The following is a 23,348-nucleotide window of genomic DNA, read 5'->3' on the forward strand; positions in this document are numbered from 1 at the left end:
CTGTTGCAGCATGCTCAGCAATGTTTGTCAATTAGTGTTGTTTTACGAGGTTACCAGGAAATATGGCATCTGCTTAATTCCGGGTTTTACTTTAACTGAATAGAATTACAAACAATAGTGACAAAAAGAGAGTATATGTGGGTGGTTTGTTGTGTCATATTGGGTGGCCTAAAGGCAAATCACTTAATATATCGATAGAAAAAAATCTACTTTCTCTGATTTTTTCCCATAAAATCCGACGACAGTAATAGTGTTGGACGAAAAGTGTGTATTTCTCAAGAACTAGGCAAATGCAAAGGCGGTCGGACTACTCTGTCAAGCTTCTTTTGGTCTAATAATCAGCCAGATATTTTCATGAGCTTTCAGGATTTAAGAAAATCTCTTGTTTGGACCAAGTAAAAGCTAATCATAGAAATTTAACATCCGACACCCTAATTTGGGTTTTCTCGGTTAATAAGAACATTTCGATAAAAATAGCGAAATTATCCCAGACAGCCACGAGAAAGTGCAATTGAATTTGATTCTGCGTAAACGTTCTCTAAGTTTACACCTCTAAATACGTTTTATTGTGCAATGTCGCCCGTCATTCCGTTATTTCCAGTCCCCAAACTTTGGCCTGGATGTTCACATTGAACTAGTTAACGTGCGTCTACTACCGGAATACGAAGACGTGGCGTACAAACACAGCGACAATGGAATCGTGCTGGACACATCAAGGCGATCGAACATGCATCACTGGCGAGCACCGTTGCAGGAAGTCCTGAATAACTGGTGTCGGTACGTTGAGTCAGTTTATATGTGTTTGCGTACTTCATTTCCTCGAGTAGCTGGCGGTTTTTATTTGGCATTGTTTGTTACGTGTCCCTTAAGATTCACTCTGAAAAGGCTCGGCCTATTATGAGATATGAAGCACAACGCATTTAGAGATGTCTGCCAGACAAAATCCTGAGGAGCAATATATTCGCGACTTCTCTCCAGTAAAATGCAGCCCAGCAGCAGAGATCCTGTGTACTGAATTCCCAAGGAATCTTTTTTGAGCACGGAAACCTCTCAACTTTGCCCTGATTTGTGCTGCGAAATAAAAATAGCCACGTTAACCCAGAGGACACATGAAAGCTGATTCGCGAAATTTCCTACTTTTCAATCTAATTAGGCTTTACTACTTCACCGCAGGGTATATCTTTTAAAGGTGTTACACATATCTCCAAGTTCTGGGCCAGTAATCATGGCAGCTGAAGCATTTCTCTTTAAAAAGGCAGCCCTACTGAGCTTTCGCTTTCAAAAGATTCTGATGCACAGTGCACAAAGATTACAGTTAAATAAAATTCGGTTGAGTGAGAAAGTAAGCACTTGTAGATTTGATGAGGATGACTTAGCAGGATTGACATCTGACAGTATGTACGAATCAGTTAGCCTTGTTAGCAAGAAACACGGCTTGCCTGCAGCCTATGGACCAGCATATTGCAGTCTTTTCAAAAGTTTGATCCTTTTGGAAAACGCCCGAACCATTCTTGTTTTTAGACCCGGATACACTGTATCTACTTGACCCTGGGAGCAAGTGGTTAAAGTGGCGTTTTATACAGATCTTGGGATCCAAATACCTACTCAGGCGGCTTAAGTAAAATTAAAAAGCTGCTCGTTCGGAACGCAGCCGCTTCACTGCAAATTACTACAGCCTGTAAGGTGCTCGAGAGGATAGCTTTCTCATCTTATATGGAATAGTACCCTACCCCGTTTTGAACGGTTTGGCGTTAAAATTATACCTAAACACAACCTACATAGCCAGGTCTGCCGTCTATGATAGGTGGGTATCCATCTTGCTATTCTATCCAAATTATTGGTATTATGATTGGTGCAAAACTTGCATCACTTAGATACTATACAACCCAAACATTGTCAGTCAACCACTTGACTTCAGACACCATCATGTCACTTCAATCGATGAAGTATTTTGACAAAAACATCTGCTTTTTTCTCCTTTGCTTGTTTCCCCCACTTTGCTTCCAAGAGTTTTTATCTGACCAGCTAAATAGTTGACATGAACCAGTTAAAATAAAGGCAAAACCATTAGGAGCTAAAACAAAGTAAACCTGTAATCAGCAAATGTTCAATTAAATCACGGATATACTGAGACTGAGAAGAAAGGATGAGAGAGTATACCACTCCTGCATGGCGGTAGTCAGGTGAACAATTCACAACGTGTTTTGGACTGTAAGTTTGTTTTCTCTCGAAAGTGAACTAAACAATACATCCTTTTACCTTTATTTTCAGACATCCACTTCCTATCCAATATTATCTAACGATGCATCCCTATCTGGATCGACATACTACGGCTAGGAGACAAACATGTATCAGTCCTATGGCTACCGCCTACAATCACATCAAACCACCCTTGTGTCCTCCCAACGTACCGCACAAAAGCACGTATTTCCATCGCTCCATCAACGGGCAGTGTACGCAAAATGTACGTTTACCCCACTGTTTGCTTAGAGAGATCAAGAATGTCTTTTCATTTTCCTACTACTGTTCTTCTGCTGGTGCACTAAACCTTGAGCTGCACACTTTTTTATCAGTGTTTGTATGTCCTTGACGACTTTGCAAGATAGCAGATACTAGTAATTTGTCGACCACTGTTTGCTTTGCCTGTTACGAAATAAGCTAACAAATATGACATCTGAACCATATCAGTACAACGTGTAAGCCTAAAACTTACCATAATCTGTAGGAAAATAAACCGGTAAAACATTGATCGTGTGCGTTTAGGAAGGCTTTGCAAAAATTTGCACTGAACGGTTTGGAATGTTGAAAACGACGTTTCATGGTTAATTAGGCATGGCATTCCTTCCTGGGTGGCAAAGCATTTCAGAGTAATCGGTAGTACTTACGAAAACAAGTTAATGACCATGTTCTGTGTATTCCGAATGCACACAGCCCAAATATGCGTTAAATATTAGCTGCTCGTGAAGTAATATTATGCTTTTCGTTCTATATATCTGTTCTACTCTCTGGTTGTTTTTTCTGTAAAAATACACTGTGAAAAAGTTTATATCAACCCGTGAAAAAATTGCATCAATGTAACCAACGCTGATCTGACAACAACTACATCGTGATTATGCCTTCAGTGAGACAGAAGTTACTCAAATTAACACACTTTTTGACCGTAGCTTCATGTCAGCTGCCTTAACCTTGAGATTTTGGCACATGAAAATTTCGTTGATTTATTTAAGTCAAACAGCCAATGCAGTCAGGCTTGATGATCGGACAACTTGAAGTGTTTTTGACTCAAACAACTTTTTCTGATTTACTGATAACTTACAAAGTGCTAAGAATTTACTGTTTGGCTAGATGTACACTTTGTAAAGTACGACGCAATTAGTTTAATTTAGCATAAATTATTGACAGATTTTGCTTTCAATTCTGGAAAGTTAGCAAGCGTTCTATGAGCGTTCGGTTAAGACGCTTTTTCGCCCCTAGTAATTTGCTGACTGCACCGTCCTTGTCAAATAAAAACCAAGTGTTTATATTGTACAGTGATACCGTAAGAAGTTTCCATGCTACCTAATATTTTACGAAAGTTGAGCGTACTTCCATTTGAAATGGATTTTTTTACGCGAGGGATTTAATAATATAACCACCAACATCCGAAGAATGAGTATTCCTGTACAGGTTGTGAGTTACAATGTGATCTAATACAATGTTGGTAAGAAAGTTGCCTAGATCAACATGCTCTACCCAGCAGAGTGAAAAAAAACAAGTGTAACACTTGTTTAGGAACACCGTTCGTACAGATGACCGCGATCCATAATTTCATTGTACGTACACTCTTTAATATGAATGTCAATTTAATGCCGAAGATTCATCTCGTTAAACAGTGCTGTGCGACGGCAAACCAAGCTACCTATTCTGAACTAACCTTACTGTTTGGGTTGAGTTTGGAAATTCCTGAAGATTGATGAGCATCATCAGTAAGGTATGCCATTCTGATGACATCCACGATGTTGGTGAGTTGCATTATGCCGCCGCAGTCACCAACGATACTAATGTCACAATGGTTTCAACTGCCCTACGTTTTGGTCCACAGTGCTCGTTATCAACTAAGTAGATGACTGACACAGTGGGATAGCAGAAAAAGCCAACAAACGGTGATACTGGGCAACACGCTCCAATGAACGGATGTAAAGAATGACAAGTTCCTAACGCAGATGTTTATCACCTATGTAACAAACTGACCCGGATAACCCCGGAATTCCCAACATTTTCCACGACGTTCGACATAACGTTACAGACGATCGATGGTCAACAAAGTAATCTGTAACACCTATCCATATCCTGAGGATATATTCCACCAAGTTCATCATTCTAGTTACTTTTGTGGCAGCTGAAAACCGGAGCAATTATTCCATGCCAGAAAGAGCTAATTATGGGTTAATTTTGTTAACAAGCATATTCACTTTTTAGAAGACTCAAATGAGTTCTTGTTGTTCGTTTCACGTGTGTATTAAAAAGACGCTGTTGCGAGCTGATTCCAGCTGTCTTGAATAGCGCAGCCATAAATCTTCATAGCCATTGGTAATGCAGCAAGTAGCGGAACCAAATGTAATGAACAAATAATGGTAGGGATTGTGACACTACTAATACGTATCGGATGACAGAAAAAGATACAATTGGGGAGGTGATCATGTCCTGATGGTGACTTGTTCTCAGACACTAAAGCTCCAGCTGATGCAACCTTCTACACTGCAAGGACATTGGGAGTATGATGGAAATATCAAACATTAAATGTTGTCCTTTGTGAAGTCAATCAAATCACTAATGGTTTTTAATATCCGTGGAAACTTGTCAAACCCACCATGACATCTCTTCACTTGAGTGGTATTCTCGTCATACCCGTCCCACTATAATTTATCTCTGGCTCACCTAAAAAGCATACTACATTTCCACCATTATTAAATCTCGATAGCTGTGCATACCCTTCGTTTTGCTGTGAACGGATCTCTAGACATCTGACTTGTCAGGTAGGTGTGTCGAATGTACTTACTGGCGCATGCAAGACGCCCTTGAACAAATGAGCCCTTAAATGATCTTTGCTTGATATTTGATGAATAAATTTGCGTCACCTTGGACGACGTACACGAAAGCGGAACACAGAAAGTGCACTGTCCGTTTGGCCCTGTGGGACAAATTTGAGAAACTACAACTAAAACAAACATCAACTTTTCTAGATTATTTACTTGAAACTCATTCAAATTAGCTTAATCTCAAGATGAGCCTACCGATCTGGTGGGTGGACTGACTCTTCAGATACAAGTAGCGGCTGAATTTACTTGCACTCAGTGGGATAAGTTATGAAGAAAACTGTTTGCCTTGTTGCGGTAAGATTATGGGCAGTAGCAAAAAGGACATTAATCGAAGCCGGATTGCACATTTTCCGCCTGCTTTTTTCAGAACAAAGCGGAAAATGTGTGATCATGAGTGTCAAACTTGGAATCAGTCTGTCGTTTCTCTGTCTCTCAGTTTCTCATCTTCACTTGGGACGTCTGACCAGTCGAAGACAGTGAACTTTTCACAGACACACAGCGCCGCCACAAAGCGTAACAACACACCTCTGTCACCTCGAACAAATCCTCAGGTACCTGTCAAACCTGGGCAACCAGCATTCCAGTTAAAAGGATGCAGAAAAGGCAGAAAAATCATTCTGTCTTCACGAATCTCTTTTGTTTTATCAACGCTGTTCAAATGTGGGGGGAAAGTTGATAAAATGTGCGTGTTATTTAAAAGCTAAACAATGAAAATATCTCAGTCCTACAGCGTACGTTCCGATATTTCTCTGGGACCTCCATGTATTTCTGAACAGGGTAAGAACGCTGAGTTACCTTTTAAAAACCGTGCGAACAAGTGCTTTAAGATTTCGTAGACACACGAAATAAAAAGATAAAGTTCTTTGGATTCCCACCGTGTTTGCACTTGGAACCGTACTTAGTAAATGCAGCAGTGTAGACGTTCAGGTGGTTGGCTGCAACAGAAGGGATATGTATGAGAAATACGTTAATCATAGGCCCACAAGCACTTTTTCTTTAGTTGAGACTTATCGAATTTGCAGTCCCCGAAATTCATCTTCAGAAACGCCTTTTTTTCAATGACTCAACTGAATGGTGGTTAATCTCTTATTTTTTATCTTTACTTTATGGGCCACATAAATGCTACCGAAGGATTCACCTCGGCTTCAACTAAATCGCTCGTTAATCCAAATTTGTTTGGAAATGAGTGCATTTCGTGAATTGCACTGCTTATGCTTTTGATAAAACCAGGCGTTACGCACATTACGTTTTGAATTCCAAAATGGTGGTCTTATATCAAGTACAGACGATCCATACCCTAATGAGACCACAAGAAAATATTCCGCTGCATCATTTATTTTTTGTCCCACTTTTTCGTCCACCAAAATTGCACAAATGAGTTTATATTGTCGAACTGTACAAAATATGAGTGAGCCACCTGCCTTAGCCTTCAAATTGTCACTTTATTAACCACTGTAGCATGCCAAGTGAACCCTCGTGCTTAATAGTCTGTTTTTCTGCCGCAAAGTCAGATTACTCACCATATTTTCACAAATACTAATAAGTACGGCTGAATTATCAGACAGAGGGCTGAGTTGCAAGTGAGCGTTGCAGTTAACTCGTACTGTAACGTATTCTTGAAGTTGGTTGGAATGACTAAACTAACCATGTTTAACCACCCTGTCCAAAATACATCTGGGAATTCCTTGTAATAAACACAAGCCATAAAACTCTTCGTGGTTATGCTGATTCCGCTTGTCCACTCCAACTTTTTATTGGTTAGGCGAACCGGAATCAACCAACAAACGCAAATTTGGCGCTAAAATAAGAATTTACTACCTGGAGCTTGTGTACGTTATTCAAGGGAATGCAGTTTTGTTTACAAGGAAGTTACTGAAAGTCTCCTAGCATTCTAACAGTCTGGTGGACAAGATGACTCATCTTCACAGTGGATATATTTCGGGGGAACAAATTGCAGTGGAACTGTATAGATGAGTCTTGTTTGAGCTGACTTAACCTGTCGTCTTACTGATGAGTAGAAATTATTGTTCTGGACATGGAACATTTCTGGTTAAGTGATGTGCCATGTTCATAGTGTAACAGTGGTCGGTTCCGATTGAAAGCAAACAGGCAGTTCACCGGCAGCCGACGGCCTGGTATTGTTTCAATTTTCACGATCGATCATAACAATGTCATTCATGTTGCTTGTACGCAAGACGACCAGCACTTATTAAATATTGTTGGTTTTAATCCACGCGTCGCTCCCTTTATGTAGCTGACTACCGGCAAACATTGTGGTGAGTATTTTTGGCGGCTTATCATCCCCACGAAGCAGATCATCGATGGCAAAAGTAGACGTAGATATAGTGGGAACAATCGATCCTGGTCAGTCTTAGTCAATACTTTGCGAAAGATTTGAGAGGTTTGGAGCGGTTGTCCTTCTACTTACTCTCAGCTTTTTCAAATTTGGCGCGCAACGTCAAACAAAACAATCACCAAAATACTTCAGACCCATAAAACAAACCATCCACAGCAAAGCCTCGTTTATCTTGTGATTTACGTGAGTCTCACTAGAATAAATCAAAATTGTTTCCGGGGAAGCCCGTCCTACGACAGGCTTTGTGGAGTAAAGCGGTTTTAAAGAGCCTCTTTTTCAGATGCTTTAAAGATAATCTAACTAAACTTTCCGGACGTTTTCACTTGTCAACTTAAACAAAATAAACTCCGTCCACCGCTACACGAAGTCTTTTTCTCTACACAAGGGACCGTAATGTTTCCGTCAGAATCGTACTCATGCACAAGTTGATGATTTGTGATCCGTGAACTCCACTTTTCTCTAAACAACCGTACATTGCCATCTCATGGGCGAATGATCAATTGCTGGCTTTATGTGAGTGCGTCGACGTATTTGAATGAGAGTGTGCGTGGATGCGTTTGATTGTAAGTCATTGATAAAACTTGGTCAGTCACTCAGTCAGTCCATTTAAGCCCAATCCGGAATGACGAGATATTGGAAACTGTGAAGCGTGAGACACGAAGAGAAGGCCTTCACAGGGCAGAATGCGCGTGTCGTTTTCCGGAAGACCAGGGAAATAGGCGCTTGTTTACACAGCCCCGATGTTTTATCAACGTGATTAATTGAGACGCATGTTTTCTCTCGGGGAACATGTGGACGCATGCCTGGATGTGAACTCGGGATGTTTCAGTGAACTCACCAACTGATGGGAGAGGGAGCTGGCGATTTTGTTTGTGATGCTTTTGTGAGAGCATTGAACCTTTGCAACCTACACACTATCCTGTACTCTCTTCTAACCATTCAGGGAAAGTCGTTTGCTTATCCACACGGAATGGATGATTCTAACCAAAAAACAGTGTTACATTGAAGGTGACTGTACCCATCCGGCGATAAAGCAGTAGAAATAAACATAATTGGAAATTCTGCTGTGGCTGGCCAGTGCAAAACTTTGTAAGGTTTAAAGGACAGCGGTCATGGTAGCGGAATCCGTTGATAATTAACAGGAACTAATTGTGAGCTAGAAACTATTTTCCATTGTTCTAATTCGAGATACTCATATCCGTATATGTAACATTAAACTGAGTTGTTTCAGTCTTTCTTCCGAAATTAGTTTGCTTATTGTTTACAAAACAGTAATATATATCATATATTACTGTTGGATTACCGCATTACCTACAGTACATTCATAAGTTCTACTGGTCGCATTAGGCTAGTAAGCCTATCAAGGTCGATTCATTAAAACGTGAGGCGCAGGGTTACAAAGTATTTATTGACAATAGACGCCAAATTTCCCTAATAATTGATTTGGTTTGTGACCAGCTGACAGAACTTCCAGACGTAAAAATGAATTCTTCAAGGGAACGTGGTGAAAGAAAAGCATTTTAAGCTTCATGGGCTGTAAGGAGGAACAGCAAAATTGAATGTTTGAAATGAATATTTTCGCGGTTTATGACGCCAAGGACGCTTCCCATTCCTCTTCAAATACAAGGCCAATGAATGGTATTTTAGCTATTTCCGTCTTGGTTGGTTGTGAAACGTTGTATAAAAAGACTACCGCACGTACTTTGAACAATGAGTACTGACCGGAAACTTCGAAATGTTCGGGAAAGTTAGAAAATTCCAGGAACAGGCTGACATTGTCATTGAATAATGTTGGGGTAATAGTTTGACAAATTATCAGCAAGAATAGAAATCTTTGTCTTATAGAGTGAAATTCAGTGGCTCTGGCTGACTATTTTTTAATGATCGATCGATGGAGTTTCGCACTTGGATGTTTTGAACAAACATTCAACAAGCATTTGACACATTGTGTTTATCCAAATTTGGGACCTTTAAAGTACTCTCAAAGATGACAAAACATTATGCACTGAAAACATTTTGTGGTCAGATTACGAATGTGATTTTGCCACAATAATGGAGAAAGATTGACCGAAATGTTTTTGGAGGTTGTAACAAACGACTAAGATAAAACGGAAACATTTGATATTCCAGAGATTTAAATAGCTCATTGGATTTTATGGGCTTCTTGTTCCGGGCTTAGATATAGATGCGTACTTCTCACGTAAAAATAAAAGTGCATCTTCTTCAGTCGGTATGCCAGTGCTCACATAAAACCATTTCTTTTGCATGACAAAATGGACCCATAACAAATGCTCCAAAAATATGTGCGGAGAGAGTGGAAGAAAAGGAATGGTTCACTTCACGTATACATCGGTATACAGCCTTTTCATTTTGGATCCAATCTTTCATTGTTTTATAATTAAACCCATCTCATAATACATGATGCATGATGTAGTTACTTACAGCTACCGACAGCCCACGGCCTTTTTCATCCTCCTGGAATCTCGTCAGATGGGCTTGGTACCTGAGCTACCGTAAATCTTATATTTTATCTGAACCCGAATATGACAGTTCGTGAAATACGGTCATTCGCAAGCTAATTTGGTTTGAACGAAGGACGACTTGATCTTAGATAAATCTTTCCTCTACTATACTCTTTAACTGGTGTTATTGTAGAGGCCGAATCGTGCTTCATTTGGCCCAATATTTGATACATCACGGAACGCTGGCTGGATGGAACACACTATCTTAAAGTTGAGACTCAAGCTATCCTCCCTCTATAACCAACTTGGTTTCGACCAAGTTGGTTTTGTAAACTTCATAGAATGCTTAGTCATATCGCGGTCAGTTAGCTAGAATCTCGAGAGTGTGCCTATCTGGTAAGCCCCCGGAGGGGTGAAACCGGTCGTGGGGCACCACAAAATATTCAGCAAACTTGTGAGGTTCGGTAAGGGTGCCCTATGTGCGGCACATTCTACTAATGAATGTGCCATAAGGTCTTACTGGTCGGTGGAAAACCATTTTATCATTACCGAAATTTGGTGTAAAAACGTGCAGCATTAGATAGGTATTGCCATAACACAAACTACTTCGACTTTCTTACTTCTATGCTTGAAACACACTGTCACTCCGACGAAGAAGGTCACAATTTGCGTGCCCATCTATTCTTATATGATATAAAATTACCGGCGGCTATTCTCGGGAAATGAACCGAAGCTGCATTTGTTCCATTCTATTGTTTGATACAAATGAATCGAGATAAAACGCATTCATATTCTTCCATAATTATTTGCAATATGTTCATATACGCACAATGCCTGTATATTTAGCGTTCACATACACACAACCCTCTATTTCTTCTTGACGGTTATCTCCAACGGCCTGTCTGTAAGCCGAATAAACACAGTGGTCCATTTTCGGATATCATGTATCATAGTGGCCACTGGTCCCTTTCATTACGTTCTCTCTAACTGTCTTCTTGCGCATAACCGTTCCAACCATGTGTTGTCTGTTGTCTGTGTGTGGAACACTCACTCATATTCCCAACATTGTGTGCTCCTCTGGGAACAATTAGCAACAATCGCATTTGCAGTAAAAAAACGTTTGGTCCACATCGTTGTCCTCATTTTCCCTAATGGTGAAGACAGGTTTTTTATTTAGCAATTGTTATCTTTGAGCAGGAACTTAAAATGTAAATGCCTCCAGCTGTTCACGGAGTTGGAAGAAATGTAGTGTAAGTAATTAATGCATGCAAAACATACGGCGGGATCCAATATCAAAGATGCGAGGTTAACTGATGTGTTAGACTATGCCCACCGAATTCACTAAAAGTGATTATGAGTGACTTGAACACCGTGAGTGGCCTGCAGTTGTGTTGAACACTGACAAAATGTTGTTTTAATGACTCACTCTTTGGATCGTCGTAGGTGACCCTCGTCAGAAACAAAATAACCAAATAACAAATGACAGAAAAATCAAGGGTTAGATGCTATCTGTCGTTGTACGGCCGACTTTTAAGTGGTTGTGTAAACAGCAAGGTTGTGATAGTTGATAGTGTATGGGTTGATGCTGAAGTCAACTATCCAAGTGATTGTTCGGTGAAGAGCTCCGATCGCACGCTATGTGCGGATTGACCGTCATTTTGTTCGATCCAAGCAGGTTGTGCATGAGTTGTCAAACCAGCATCTTTCCGCATACCCTGCCAGGCCTTCGTGAGCTGGCAGTTTAGGATCCATCAATATGCGCAGAGTAACATATGAATCGCTTTTCAGATTTGGAGATCCCAACGCATTTCGGTGCAGAATGAGTGCATTATTTGTATTCTTCATGGAGGAACAATTAGACGCGCCACACGCTCGCGTTCTCCCAGTACTTTAAGCAGTGCCGTTTACACCGTCGTCAGTTTTCAGCACTACTCCACCAGAGCAAATCCGCATACTTCTTCCAAAGACTACTTAAAAATCGCCCGGTATTTCCACATCTTAAAAATGATGTACAAAATTAGCTCACTGAGAAAAATGCAAATAATGCGCGTATTTTGATTCTTTTGAAGTTCGGATAGTTTGGTAGTTTAGTCTATTAATTATTTCATGCACAATGTCGGCCTAAACTATTCCGTATAAAGATTTTATTCAAATAACCGACTTCCAGAAATCCAAACTTACTGTTAAAATACGTCACTATGCAGAGTTTTGTATAACATTTGTGATAGTGTTTACTGAACATTCATCTCAATGACAAACTCATGAAGGCATGTTTTCCCGTCCAGTCTACCAGAAGAAAACGACGGTGATTATTAGACTGTATTGGAACCCTTTAGTTCAGCCCACTCCATACCAGTTCTTGACGAGTTTTTAAGCTGATATATTTAATCCGGACTTCGCCTAGGCATACACAATCAAATGTTTCCGACAAAAATCTGACGGCAATTATCACAATTTAGAGATATGTTCATGATATATATAGTCTTTCGATAAAATGTAAACAAGTGATGGAATGGACGGCAAAAATGACTGTTCAGTAATAAAAACACAAAAGCACGATAACTAATATTTAACGGAAATAAGATCAATTTTAATAGGATGGCTTAATGTCTTTAAAAGGTCTGAGAGTATCCTGGCCGAGAGGCGCGTTTCTTATGGCCAAGAATGACTTAGAGTTTGCGCGAATCTTGAGTGACGGTATAGTATCGGCCGTCGAAATAGTGTCGCGATCGCTCTTGAGGTTGCTAAGCCAGGCCCTTGGAGTGACGCCATAAGTAACGCCGGAAGACTAGCCAGGAATGCGATGTGGTAGGTGTCAATAAAGTCTGTCACAAGTCGTAATACAAATCAAACAGTCAAATCAAACACCGCTAATCATACATCTTTTTCACCATGTTATTTATGAAATCCTACGGTGCCCTGCAAAATTGACGTGATGCTTTGCGAGTTACTAATCCATATCAAAGGATGAAAAGTCTAACTGACTTAGTATTGTACTAGACACACTACAAATAGCGTCTTTGATTGTACCAACTTCTTTCCCATATGATATGGGATTTTAAACTCACTTGAAAACTTTCGCTGTAAACTTCTGATGAAACGCCCTCTGAATCTATTTTTGGTGAACTTGTGTGTTTCAAATTTATAAGTAAGTGGTTGTTAGGCAGTTTATCATTTAGTTGAGTTTCATAATCAGACTCAGAATTGTGACCAGTCATATCGAACTTATCTACTGACATATGCAACACCTTATTTAACATCACTACACAGTCACTGATTTTGATCTGACTGAATTTCCCCAAGTTGATATGCGCTGTTTCAGTTTGAGGACCCGAATGCGGTTTGAATTTATGTTGCGTGGATCATGTGCACCGGAATGTGATTTCTGCAATCATTCTTTGCTCACGGTCGTTACTAAACAGTCGGGAGGTAAAGGGTCCAAGTAGTGATAAACGCGAGATGTCAGTGAGACTGGTTTTGTTACGCTAGTCAACGAGAGCAGTGCTTAAATAGTCTTTTTGATATTCTACCTGATAATCCGATATTTAGTCGTTAGTTTATGAATTTCTTATTTCCACAGCCACTCGGAGGATTTGGGGCTAGTGCCCTGGTAAAAACATTTAAATCTAAATCCTTCAGCTATTTCAGGGTCTTTTAAGGGGAGAATTATGGCATTTACAAACGTGACCTGCAAATTAAAGCATGTTTTCGTAGACGCCCAATTAAAGCATTGCATAAGAACACTGTGAGAACACTGTGGAACACATTTCCTTGTTATTCTAGAAATGACATAAAAACCGCTTTCTGCTCAAAAAGTTTATAGCGATTAGTTATTTCACACGTAAATGTGAGAACACTGTGGAACACATTTCCTTGTCATCCTAGAAATGACATAAAAACCGCGTTCTGATCAAAAAGTCTATAGCGATTAGTTATTTCACACGTAAACGGTTGACGCCGTGGAGACAGAACACTTAAGCCAGAGCCACAACGGAATGCCTGAATGAGACGTCTGAAGTACAAAACCGATCTCACTTTGACCCAGTGATTTAGACCATGAGACTGACTACCGCTCACAAAATTTCCATCTCATTATAATGTCCCTTGAAAGTAACATTGCTTCCAACAAAGTTATCATTCTCTGGTGGCTCGTATGAATCAAACTCTCAGTTCAAATCAAAAAGAACAAATCATCTGTAACACATTTCTCAGCATCAGTCTTTGGGATGAATTGACTCTCTATATTCATCCTTACTTAATTGGTTGCAAACCATCCACAAATTATGTGAGTACTATGACTCAGTGGTTTGCTCACGGGATAAGAATACATCCAGTTTAGGAAAATCTACTGTCTCACTACTGCCGTTATNATGAGACTTTGATGATGAAGGGTGACCCAGTGTTTTTCAACGTACCCGATGTTGCCTTCATGAGGAACAAATGCATCATGACTTTTGCATTTATTTCTGTCATTGGTTTATGGTTTGCTTAAGGCAACTTGGATGATAAGATAAAAGCTTTCTGTTTTTCACATCAATGGCCTAAAAGCCAGCTTCTTTGCTTTGTCTTTAGATATTCTTCTCTTCTCGACAGACACGTAGTCTCATTTGGTATATGCAGTCATGGCCAAATTAGTTGTGACTCAATTCTAGAGGTTGTAGGATCAATAGTTCGACAATGCAAACAAGATGAAATCATGAAAGTCATCTTTCAAACTAAGGCGTGATATTATATCCACCGGCAATTCGTATTATTCGAACTTCTGTAGAATGGAGGCGGTTCTCTGAAAAAGCAGTCATTAGTTCGGAGGGCCGATTCGCTGAGCAACTGAGAAATGCACACGGTAACACTATTCGCATCAACAAACGATTCAATAAACGTATCGTGTTTATCCTCAGAGGAACGGGGCCACTTGAAACCTGATAATCGTTTTGCATGTAGATGTTTACCACAAGTTAGATGAACCATTGATCAACAAACACTTGTTTGGTGGTACAAACTCTTCCATTGCCCGATGCATCTCAGCAGGTGAGAATGAAGCCTTTTGGTTGGGAAGAAAAAGTAGCGCAAAAGTTGACGACCGCTACTAGTTGGCATTTGTTTTATAATAATTAAATGCATTTAGTTTTACTGTCTACTTGGAGTGTGATTCACATCTGGTGTACTGAAAGAACTATTGGGAAGGGTTAATATGTTCTTTCCGCAGAACACACGTAACTGAATCAAAAGGTCATGGTAATCTCCCTTGCAATGCTATGCCAACCAAATCTGAAAAGCGCTGCAAGACCAGGAACGATAAATTCCATAACTGATTTGAACTCACTTAATTTTCTCTGAGATCAAAGGCGTCACCAGGTTCATGCTATATATTTCTTGACTTCATAAGAAGGCTAGTGGCATTTTCTCGGTTGTAAAGAGTATCTTGACTTCCCTTCACCTGATTTTCTTGTGAAGGTTTGTGGATGCTTGATGAGAAGGTTAACGGGGTTTTAAAGAAGATGCACGTTCAAGCGTTTGTGCATATGTGTAAAACTGAAATAATAACAATCTCAGGGAGTTTTTTAAACGGTCTAAACATCACTGTGATGTAACTGTTTACACACTTTTAACCCCATGAACTGTACTGTAGGACGCCCGCTAGGAATGCACCTTCCAAAACCAAATGTATCACTATGTGATTGGCGAACAGTTGATTTGTACTTTATTTTGGAGAAAGGAACATTTGCGGCAGCTTGTTCCACAAGACTTAGGACACAGTGACCTTGGACCACACGGTGACGATTTTGAGCAGAAATTTTTGGTTTGTTAGGGTGCTCCTATAATATCTCAGTTCAAAATGTAACATTGACAATTGCCGGCACTGGCACCTGATTTTCTTGTGAAGGTTTGTGGATGCTTGATGAGAAGGTTAACGGGGTCTTAAAGAGGATGCACGTTCAAGCGTTTGTGCATATGTGTAAAACTGAAATAATAACAATCTCAGGGAGTTTTTTAAACGGTCTAAACATCACTGTGATGTAACTGTTTACACACTTTTAACCCCTTGAACTGTACTGTAGGACGCCCGCTAGGAATGCACCTTCTAAAACCAAATGTATCACTATGTGATTGGCAAACAGTTGATTTGTACTTTGTTTTGGAGAAAGGAACATTTGCGGCAGCTTGTTCCACAAGACTTAGGACACAGTGACCTTGGACCACACGGTGACGATTTTGAGCAGAAATTTTTGGTTTGTTAGGGTGCTCCTATAATATCTCAGTTCAAAATGTAACATTGACAATTGGTTGCCGGCACTGGGTGAATAGCTCTATTCATTGCGTACTGCAGGGCATGCATGTGGAAAGCCTCTATGGGTGACGCACACTTTGTATACTGTGTTCGGTATGGAGCCAAGAACCAGAGTATGCCTACAGTTATCGCAGCTAAAAATGATTTAGATTAGGCTGATGGAAACTATGCTCTCCTTAGAGACCGGCCCTGGGAGAAACTGTGCAGCTTTTGGTCACTCAAGCAGAAAACAACTTGATTAAACATAAACAGCAAACTCGATATCCACCTATCAAGAATCATTCTGTCAACAATCAAACAATAGGTGGTTAAACTGGTGGAATAACCAGCCGCATAGAAGTACCACTGAAGCACCTAACTTGATTGTGAAAACAACACTCAACGCATCTTATATCCCAACTCCTGATCCGTTCAGTTCGACTGAGTTATGACATTATCATAGCCTTACGTAAAACATCTTTGGTCGTCTGGTACGGAAACAAACAGCCGAAATTACATCGCATGTGAGAAGGACGATGCTTGTATTTGCATAAATAAGTGAAGTGTACATTCGGACTGCCACCCACTATTCTGCTAGCACTCTGCGTTCAGTATAACTGGTTGTTTTTTCTTCCGAAATTATTCTGATAACGGACTTATTCCAGATAGTTGGTTTTAGCTCTCGAACATTTTTTGATCTATTACTCCAATTAGGCTGCCTTAGACACCTTCAGCGAGAAACCCATGGAACGTGGTTGTACCAGGCGGAGTTCTCCTCTATTTATCCGACAATTTCCTGATGTTTCAATTCGGTTGTGAAACCATCATTTTGAAACCGGACTGCATTGTTTAGGCTCATTTTGGCTGGCTATAGGATGACTTGGCGCTGTTACAAATCTCAGTACTTTACAACCACAAGGAATGTTGGTAAGCAATAACAATAAAGCCCAGCGGCAATGTTGTTGGACAGGAATGATTTTGGTGACAAAATACCTGCACAAATAGTCAACTCATACATCAGCTGACGTGTAACGACTTTACCTGTGTCGGGTCCAAGACCCAGCTGTGCAGACCTCGCTAATCTGATGTAAACTGGCCTCTCCTAGTGACACTCGCGACACCTGCGAGCGCAACAACAGTCATTTGTGTCCAGTCTTCCGTTCAACCCGCAAAATGGATAAGACTGTCGAGCGCTGGTCGAGTCTTCCAGACCTGCGCGGGGCTGTCATGCCATCCTGATTACTTGGTATAGTCTGGCTTAGGTTGGTCAGACCTACCGCAGTGGGTTTGCCGCAGTCAGCTGACCTCATTTACGGAATTGTGTGAAGGCAACACCGGATATCAATGCACGCATTGGAAGTGTTTGTCACCGGGTCACTCAATGACGTTCGGATCTTTCGAAGATACTATGGTGCTCCCTCTAGTTTTGCACGTTCTTCGTACAACCAGAGACTAATCTCTCGGATAATCCAGGACATCGAGGGCCTTTCATCAATATTTGCCTTAGGTTGATTTTCAAAGAGTGCACACCAGCATAAAACTAGGTGCCGAAGGCTTAGCAGGCTGCTACGGGGAAAGACCGGGGTTCATTAGCTTGGATGTTGTATCTTCGTCTGTTTATATTACAGAGCATACGGGCAAAACCATGATTAGGCTTTCTTGAGATACATATGGAAGAAATTCAAAGACAAAACAAGAAATTTATGGGGACATATTTTACCATAGTGATCAATAATATATCTCACGACCATCCCACAGATACACCCGTCGCTATCGTTGCTCTCGTGCTTTGGGTGCTCGTGAATGAAGGGTGCTGTCTAACTAGACACCACTTTATCTGCCAACTGAATCAGGCCTTCCAGACAATTTGGATACTGATTGTTAGGTTTTTACGCCTATGTCGGATCCTTTCATAAACTTATCGATACTAAACGATATAGTATTTGATAGTCAAAAAGAATTTTAGGCAAAAATAAGGGCATAAAACACGCACAAGCTTCATCACTTTCTTGAGCTATATCAAAAAATACTTCAGATGAATTTGATTCTCGTGCCTCCACTAAATTGGCGTATGCACCCACTTCTAACTAAACGATGTTATTTAAAGGAACACCAAATGAAATTGAATAGGTTTTACAAAACCGTTAAAGAATATAGTACAACCTAATCACATGGACCAAGAAAAACCGTATAAGACAATCATATACCAAGTAATTTATAAAGCGTGCAAAAATATGTGTGCGATAGTTCTCAATGAAAAAACCAAGTGTATGGGCCAACCAAACATAATTTTTTTCTCGAGGGACAGTAGGCCAATTCTGGCACAAGAGAAGATAGTTGGTCGTTTGTGCAATCTCCGAAGTGGATACCTACTGCACTCGCATTTTTCCCAGGTTTTGTTAAACAGCCACTCGATTGTGCATTGCTCTTAAGCCCAAATTTAGGATGTTTGAATATATTTTTGAGTTTCTCGTTACCAGTTGGATGCAGTCGATGCTTCATTCTCTTTATCACTGAATTGTATGAATTTATTTCCATGGCAAGTGCAGTAGTTTATAGATGTGACCTGTTAGCCACTCAGGCTTTTGTCACACATAATGGAGTGCAGTGGGACTATCAGTGTAAGCATCTACACTCAAGTCATTAAAAAGTTCTTAACACTGTACTATTGTGCCGATAGGCTTAAATGCAGAACGGAAAATGAATTCTTTTGTGTCCAAGCAGAGAACCTTTATGTAGTATTCATACACGAAGCACTTTGACAGTTCCTGCTTGGTCACGTTCGGTTCCTAATACGACAATCATTAACTGTGTTCCTGTATGCCCAGTATCAAAGAGTATGAAAATAAGTCAAAACGTTTATTAATACTTTTTCCAGAAACGGAAATAAATAAAAGCGCAAATTCAAAACCGGGTTAGCATCGATCACTGACACCGTCGAACGCAGTACTTCTCCGGGAAGGCACGTTTTGTCTGGTTTCATCAATGAGAAGTGAACTTTTCAAGCTTATTCTGAAATTAGTCTTCCCTAATTTGACCATTTCTGTTCTTGTTAGATTAGTAAAATAGACGCGTATCATCGGACGCAGAACGATAGGCATTCTCGGTGCATAATTAGCTTCGGTATCTTCCATTATGCCGTTGTCCTTTAGATTGAAAATGTTTTGCTCCATTCCCCCGTTAGAGTGGTACAATAATTTCTTCTAGTGTGTTCTTTTTAGGGAAGAAAATTTTGGATGGTTCACCAATATGAAAATATTTGCGGGCTACGTTTCGGAAAATTTCGGCTGAATATCTACTTGAGCCAGAGGTGGCTACACCCAGGCGTGAAAGGTGCCTTCCATCACTGTATCAATCAGTATGATAACGAATCCCATGGAAATATTTTCTTTTATTGAGCTCATTTTATTCAGTATAGCCCTGACGATGATTCTTAGGCAAATTTTCTTAAACTAGTTCTAGCTTAGCGAACATACACTCATTTGCAAACTAATTTGGTTTTTCGAGAGACTCACCTGGAACCCAGCTGAATCTCTCGGTTTAGATGTTTCCAGGCAACTGAAAATGCTACACCAGGACGCCTCATGTCCCAGTCGCTACGATATTTGAGATATCGCGATAAATATATATGTTTGTAGTGCACTAATCATAAGGTTTCTGAGTTTTTAGCAAGCTTATGAGTGGTGCATTACAAGAATATATAATTCTAGCTTGGTCGGTTTGTATTGCATGTTAAACAGTAAATTTGTGCTCATGGTACCATGCACTGGTCAATATCAATACTGCGTTCAGTCAGGGTATACATTAGTCACCCTTTGAGAACGACTGTGATTACTTAGTGCAGTCGGTGAAAGTTGAGTGATAAAAAGCCTTTTTAAACCGTAGTAAACGAGACAACAAAACTACAGTCATTTACGTATAACTGATTAACCCATCAGTTTCACCATATGACCGTTGGTCACACGGTCTATGATGTAAATCAATCACTCGTTTTCAATCCAAGACATTCTTATTTTCCGTAGACCGCCCGATCTTAATTTACATTAGTGTAAAAAACAATATCTTTATCCATGAATCATCTGAACTTCACGGTAATGCGTACGTAAGATCGATTTGCCCGATAAATAATTTTATCCCCGTTATTAATTGTAGACTTGCCCGTCGAATCGACAAGTACTGCAGTAAATACCTCTAAGCTGCCCCACTGAGCATTTTGTAAAGTTGTCTGGTATGCACAGTTGGCGTGTGGTGTGACCAGCTAGTTGTTTAAACCTCTACACCATGACATTATCATCGTCACTCATGTTTTGAAAAAACGTTTTACAGTCTGGGTGATTGGTATATAGCCTTTGGATGGCGTATTGACCTCATTTCAGACAAAGATATTTTGTGGTAGTTAAAATAACAAGACAGATAATCGAGATTGGAAATATGTGCTTATATCGCAATCATTTTCAGTGAATGATGCGGGAAATTTGCTGCAGCTGAACATCTGTGAGCCTGGATAACCCAAAAACACCCTAATATTTTGACAGTTTGCTATCAGAAGATTATGTTTGATTTCGACATATTACCATTAATGTAGACTGAAGATAAATGGCACAGGACATGCAGTCGGTAAATTGTGAATACGTATACTAAAATCACTCATTTTCTGCTTTACAACAATACGAGTGTTGCTCGAGCAGTACAGAATAATCCTTCAGAATCCACCAAAGGACGTCCTTAACTTTCCGTTTGAGTTAGTCTTACCAAACTACCCACTACGCTGCCTTTCTTTTTATGTTCGCATGATGCACAAACAAGATTTATTTGTTTCCACACACAAAAAATTACATCATCAGACTGCAACAATATGTCGAAATGTGTTCATTCCCAGCAGAAGTGGTAGACAAATCCTGTCTTTACTCTGACTGACCACATGGTGCAATCGATCTCCGTCTGGTCAGGTTTACTGTGATAGCTTTTCCTTTACTCTGTTTTTATTACGAAACCAGCGGTTGCCCAGAAAATGATTTGCTGCTTTTTACCTGAAAGTTTATCTCCAAAGTCCAATATTTTAACCAGTTTTTCGGTAGTATTAAAAGAACTTTACCTGTTTTTCATCTACCCATGACCCATAAACATTTGCAGGCAATTGGAGAAAGAAAATGTTTCATGCGAAAATTTGTAATCACCTACAATTGAAAAGTTAGCCAATATTTGGCCTTGCGGAATAAGTGCGAAAAATTCTGATAGATGCTTTTCTGGTACATTTAGCACTCTACTTCTTAAAATCATGGTTTAACATTAATAACCGTTCAACGAAATCAAAGTTGGTCCATTCGTTGGAAAAAATGTTAAAGTTCAACAAATGTTGACTTATCCCTGGTACATTTAGCACTCTACTTCTTAAAAACATGGTTCAACATTAGTAATCGTTCAACGAATTCAAAGTTGGTCCATTCGTTGGAAAAGATGTTTAAGGTCAACAAATGTTGACTTATCGAGTAAAGCCAGATTGATTTGAACGTTAGCAAGCACTTTTTAGAGTAAATTCAGTCAAACTATAAATCGACCAGAAGAGAACTTTTCATACATTTCATGAGTAGGTAAAAACCGATTGTTGACATAATGCACTCCTCATGATACACAACGATCTGGCGACTTATTTTACAGGTTGATGGGACAAACATAAAGATGATGATGCATACCTGTAAGACCTATCAAAACAGCATTTAATCAGGTGTCCAAGATTGGTGCAGCAAGAATACTTAAATCTCCAAAACGTTTAGGAGTGCATTTTACCCGAAAGCCGCGAAGAAGTGTTATGACACATTCCAAGTTTTCAACGTTCAAAGTCAGCCTACGAATTGATGTGGTCCCTACTACCTGATGTGTAAAATGTTCCAAGTCGAATTCAGACGAGGCCTCTAAATACGATAGGATGGGTAAGATTGCATTTGCGCACAGTACCAATCGCTCTATCTATCACCACGAGGCGCGGGACTGCACCTCTTGTAAACCTAAATATTTTGCAGTCTTTGATGGCGTACATCCTTACGCGCCGTTCTCACATTCGCCTCCGCATAAGCCACCACTGTGATAGGAACTCTGAATGGGCGCAAGGTAGTTTAATCACCTTCAGTTGATATATCCGCATCTAATTACAACCGAAAGTTCATTCCACCATCCAAATTGAACGCATTTAGATAATATCAGTAGAAACTGGCTCTAGGTGCGCCATCTACGATAGCGAATAGTTAGAGAGATAAACGAATTTAGCATCAGTTTCTGCTATTACATCGCCAGATGAACCTAGATTAATGCATTTTAGAGACTCAATGAAAAACAGTCTAGCAAACTACACACACTGGCATTGCAATTTCGGTTCAGATATAAGGTGGGCGGAAATTTGGGCACTCAGACTTCCTGATGAGACCCAGGAAGAACGAAAGCGGCCGGTGGCCTTTGAAGAGTTTCTAGCGACCTTATGCGTATTGTGTCACGTCTTTAGAAAAGTAATCTACTTTCTCTGGTGTTTCCTTGTCTTTTCCTATGGGAGGTAGTTTTGATTGAGTTAGAAATTCAGTCGAACTAAACGATTTGGCACTCAGCAAATAGCCAGATTTCAGCAGACTTCAAAGCGTAAGGGTAAAATTGAAACTTTAGATTTATACAGATGTTTTACATGTACGCTTTCACGAGTTGATGTGCCGCTGATTCGAACTGTTTGTACGTTTACATTGAAAGTGTGTGGAAACGCCAGCTCCAAGCACTCTCTGACTTTTGGCTCTCCATGTTGACCATCTTGGACAAAATATTCACTGAGTATGCAAAACGTTCCTCGCAATATCAAAATATCATGTAACCGTTAGTTAAATTAAATTTGAAGCACATTTTGAGCATGGGACTAAAAAGCGAGAATTAGACCTTATTGAAACGTTTCAAATTCTCCGCGTAACATTGCTACTATGTTTGATGAAAACTCTCCAACGTTTTTTGTTTCCGTTTATGGCTACTTTTCTTTGAGTTGTTCGATGAGTAACTTCTTTCCCGGTGAAAGTGATCATCTAATAAAGCGACAAAGGATACAACCCGATTGAGTATGTCATTCGTGATAATGGCATGTGATAAGAACCAAATTTATGCATCCAAAAGAGGCTGAATAGTGTTACATTTGCCACATCTATAGTTCTTGGTTC

General features: G+C 40.0%; 1 protein-coding gene across 1 annotated transcript; it reads left to right on the plus strand.

Annotated features, from left to right (window-relative positions):
- Positions 1–601: 601 nt before the first annotated feature.
- Positions 602–8,199, plus strand: T265_14626 (hypothetical protein; the record flags this gene model as incomplete). The annotated part of the gene is made up of 4 exons (XM_009174474.1): positions 602–777; positions 2,272–2,464; positions 5,453–5,629; positions 8,065–8,199. Coding segments are annotated over 4 exons (681 nt in total), but the record flags the coding sequence as incomplete, so codon positions are not given.
- Between the last annotated feature and the right edge of the window lie 15,149 nt (positions 8,200–23,348).

This window comes from Opisthorchis viverrini, assembly GCF_000715545.1.
Source record: "Opisthorchis viverrini unplaced genomic scaffold opera_v5_227, whole genome shotgun sequence".
NCBI lineage: Eukaryota > Metazoa > Platyhelminthes > Trematoda > Opisthorchiida > Opisthorchiidae > Opisthorchis > Opisthorchis viverrini.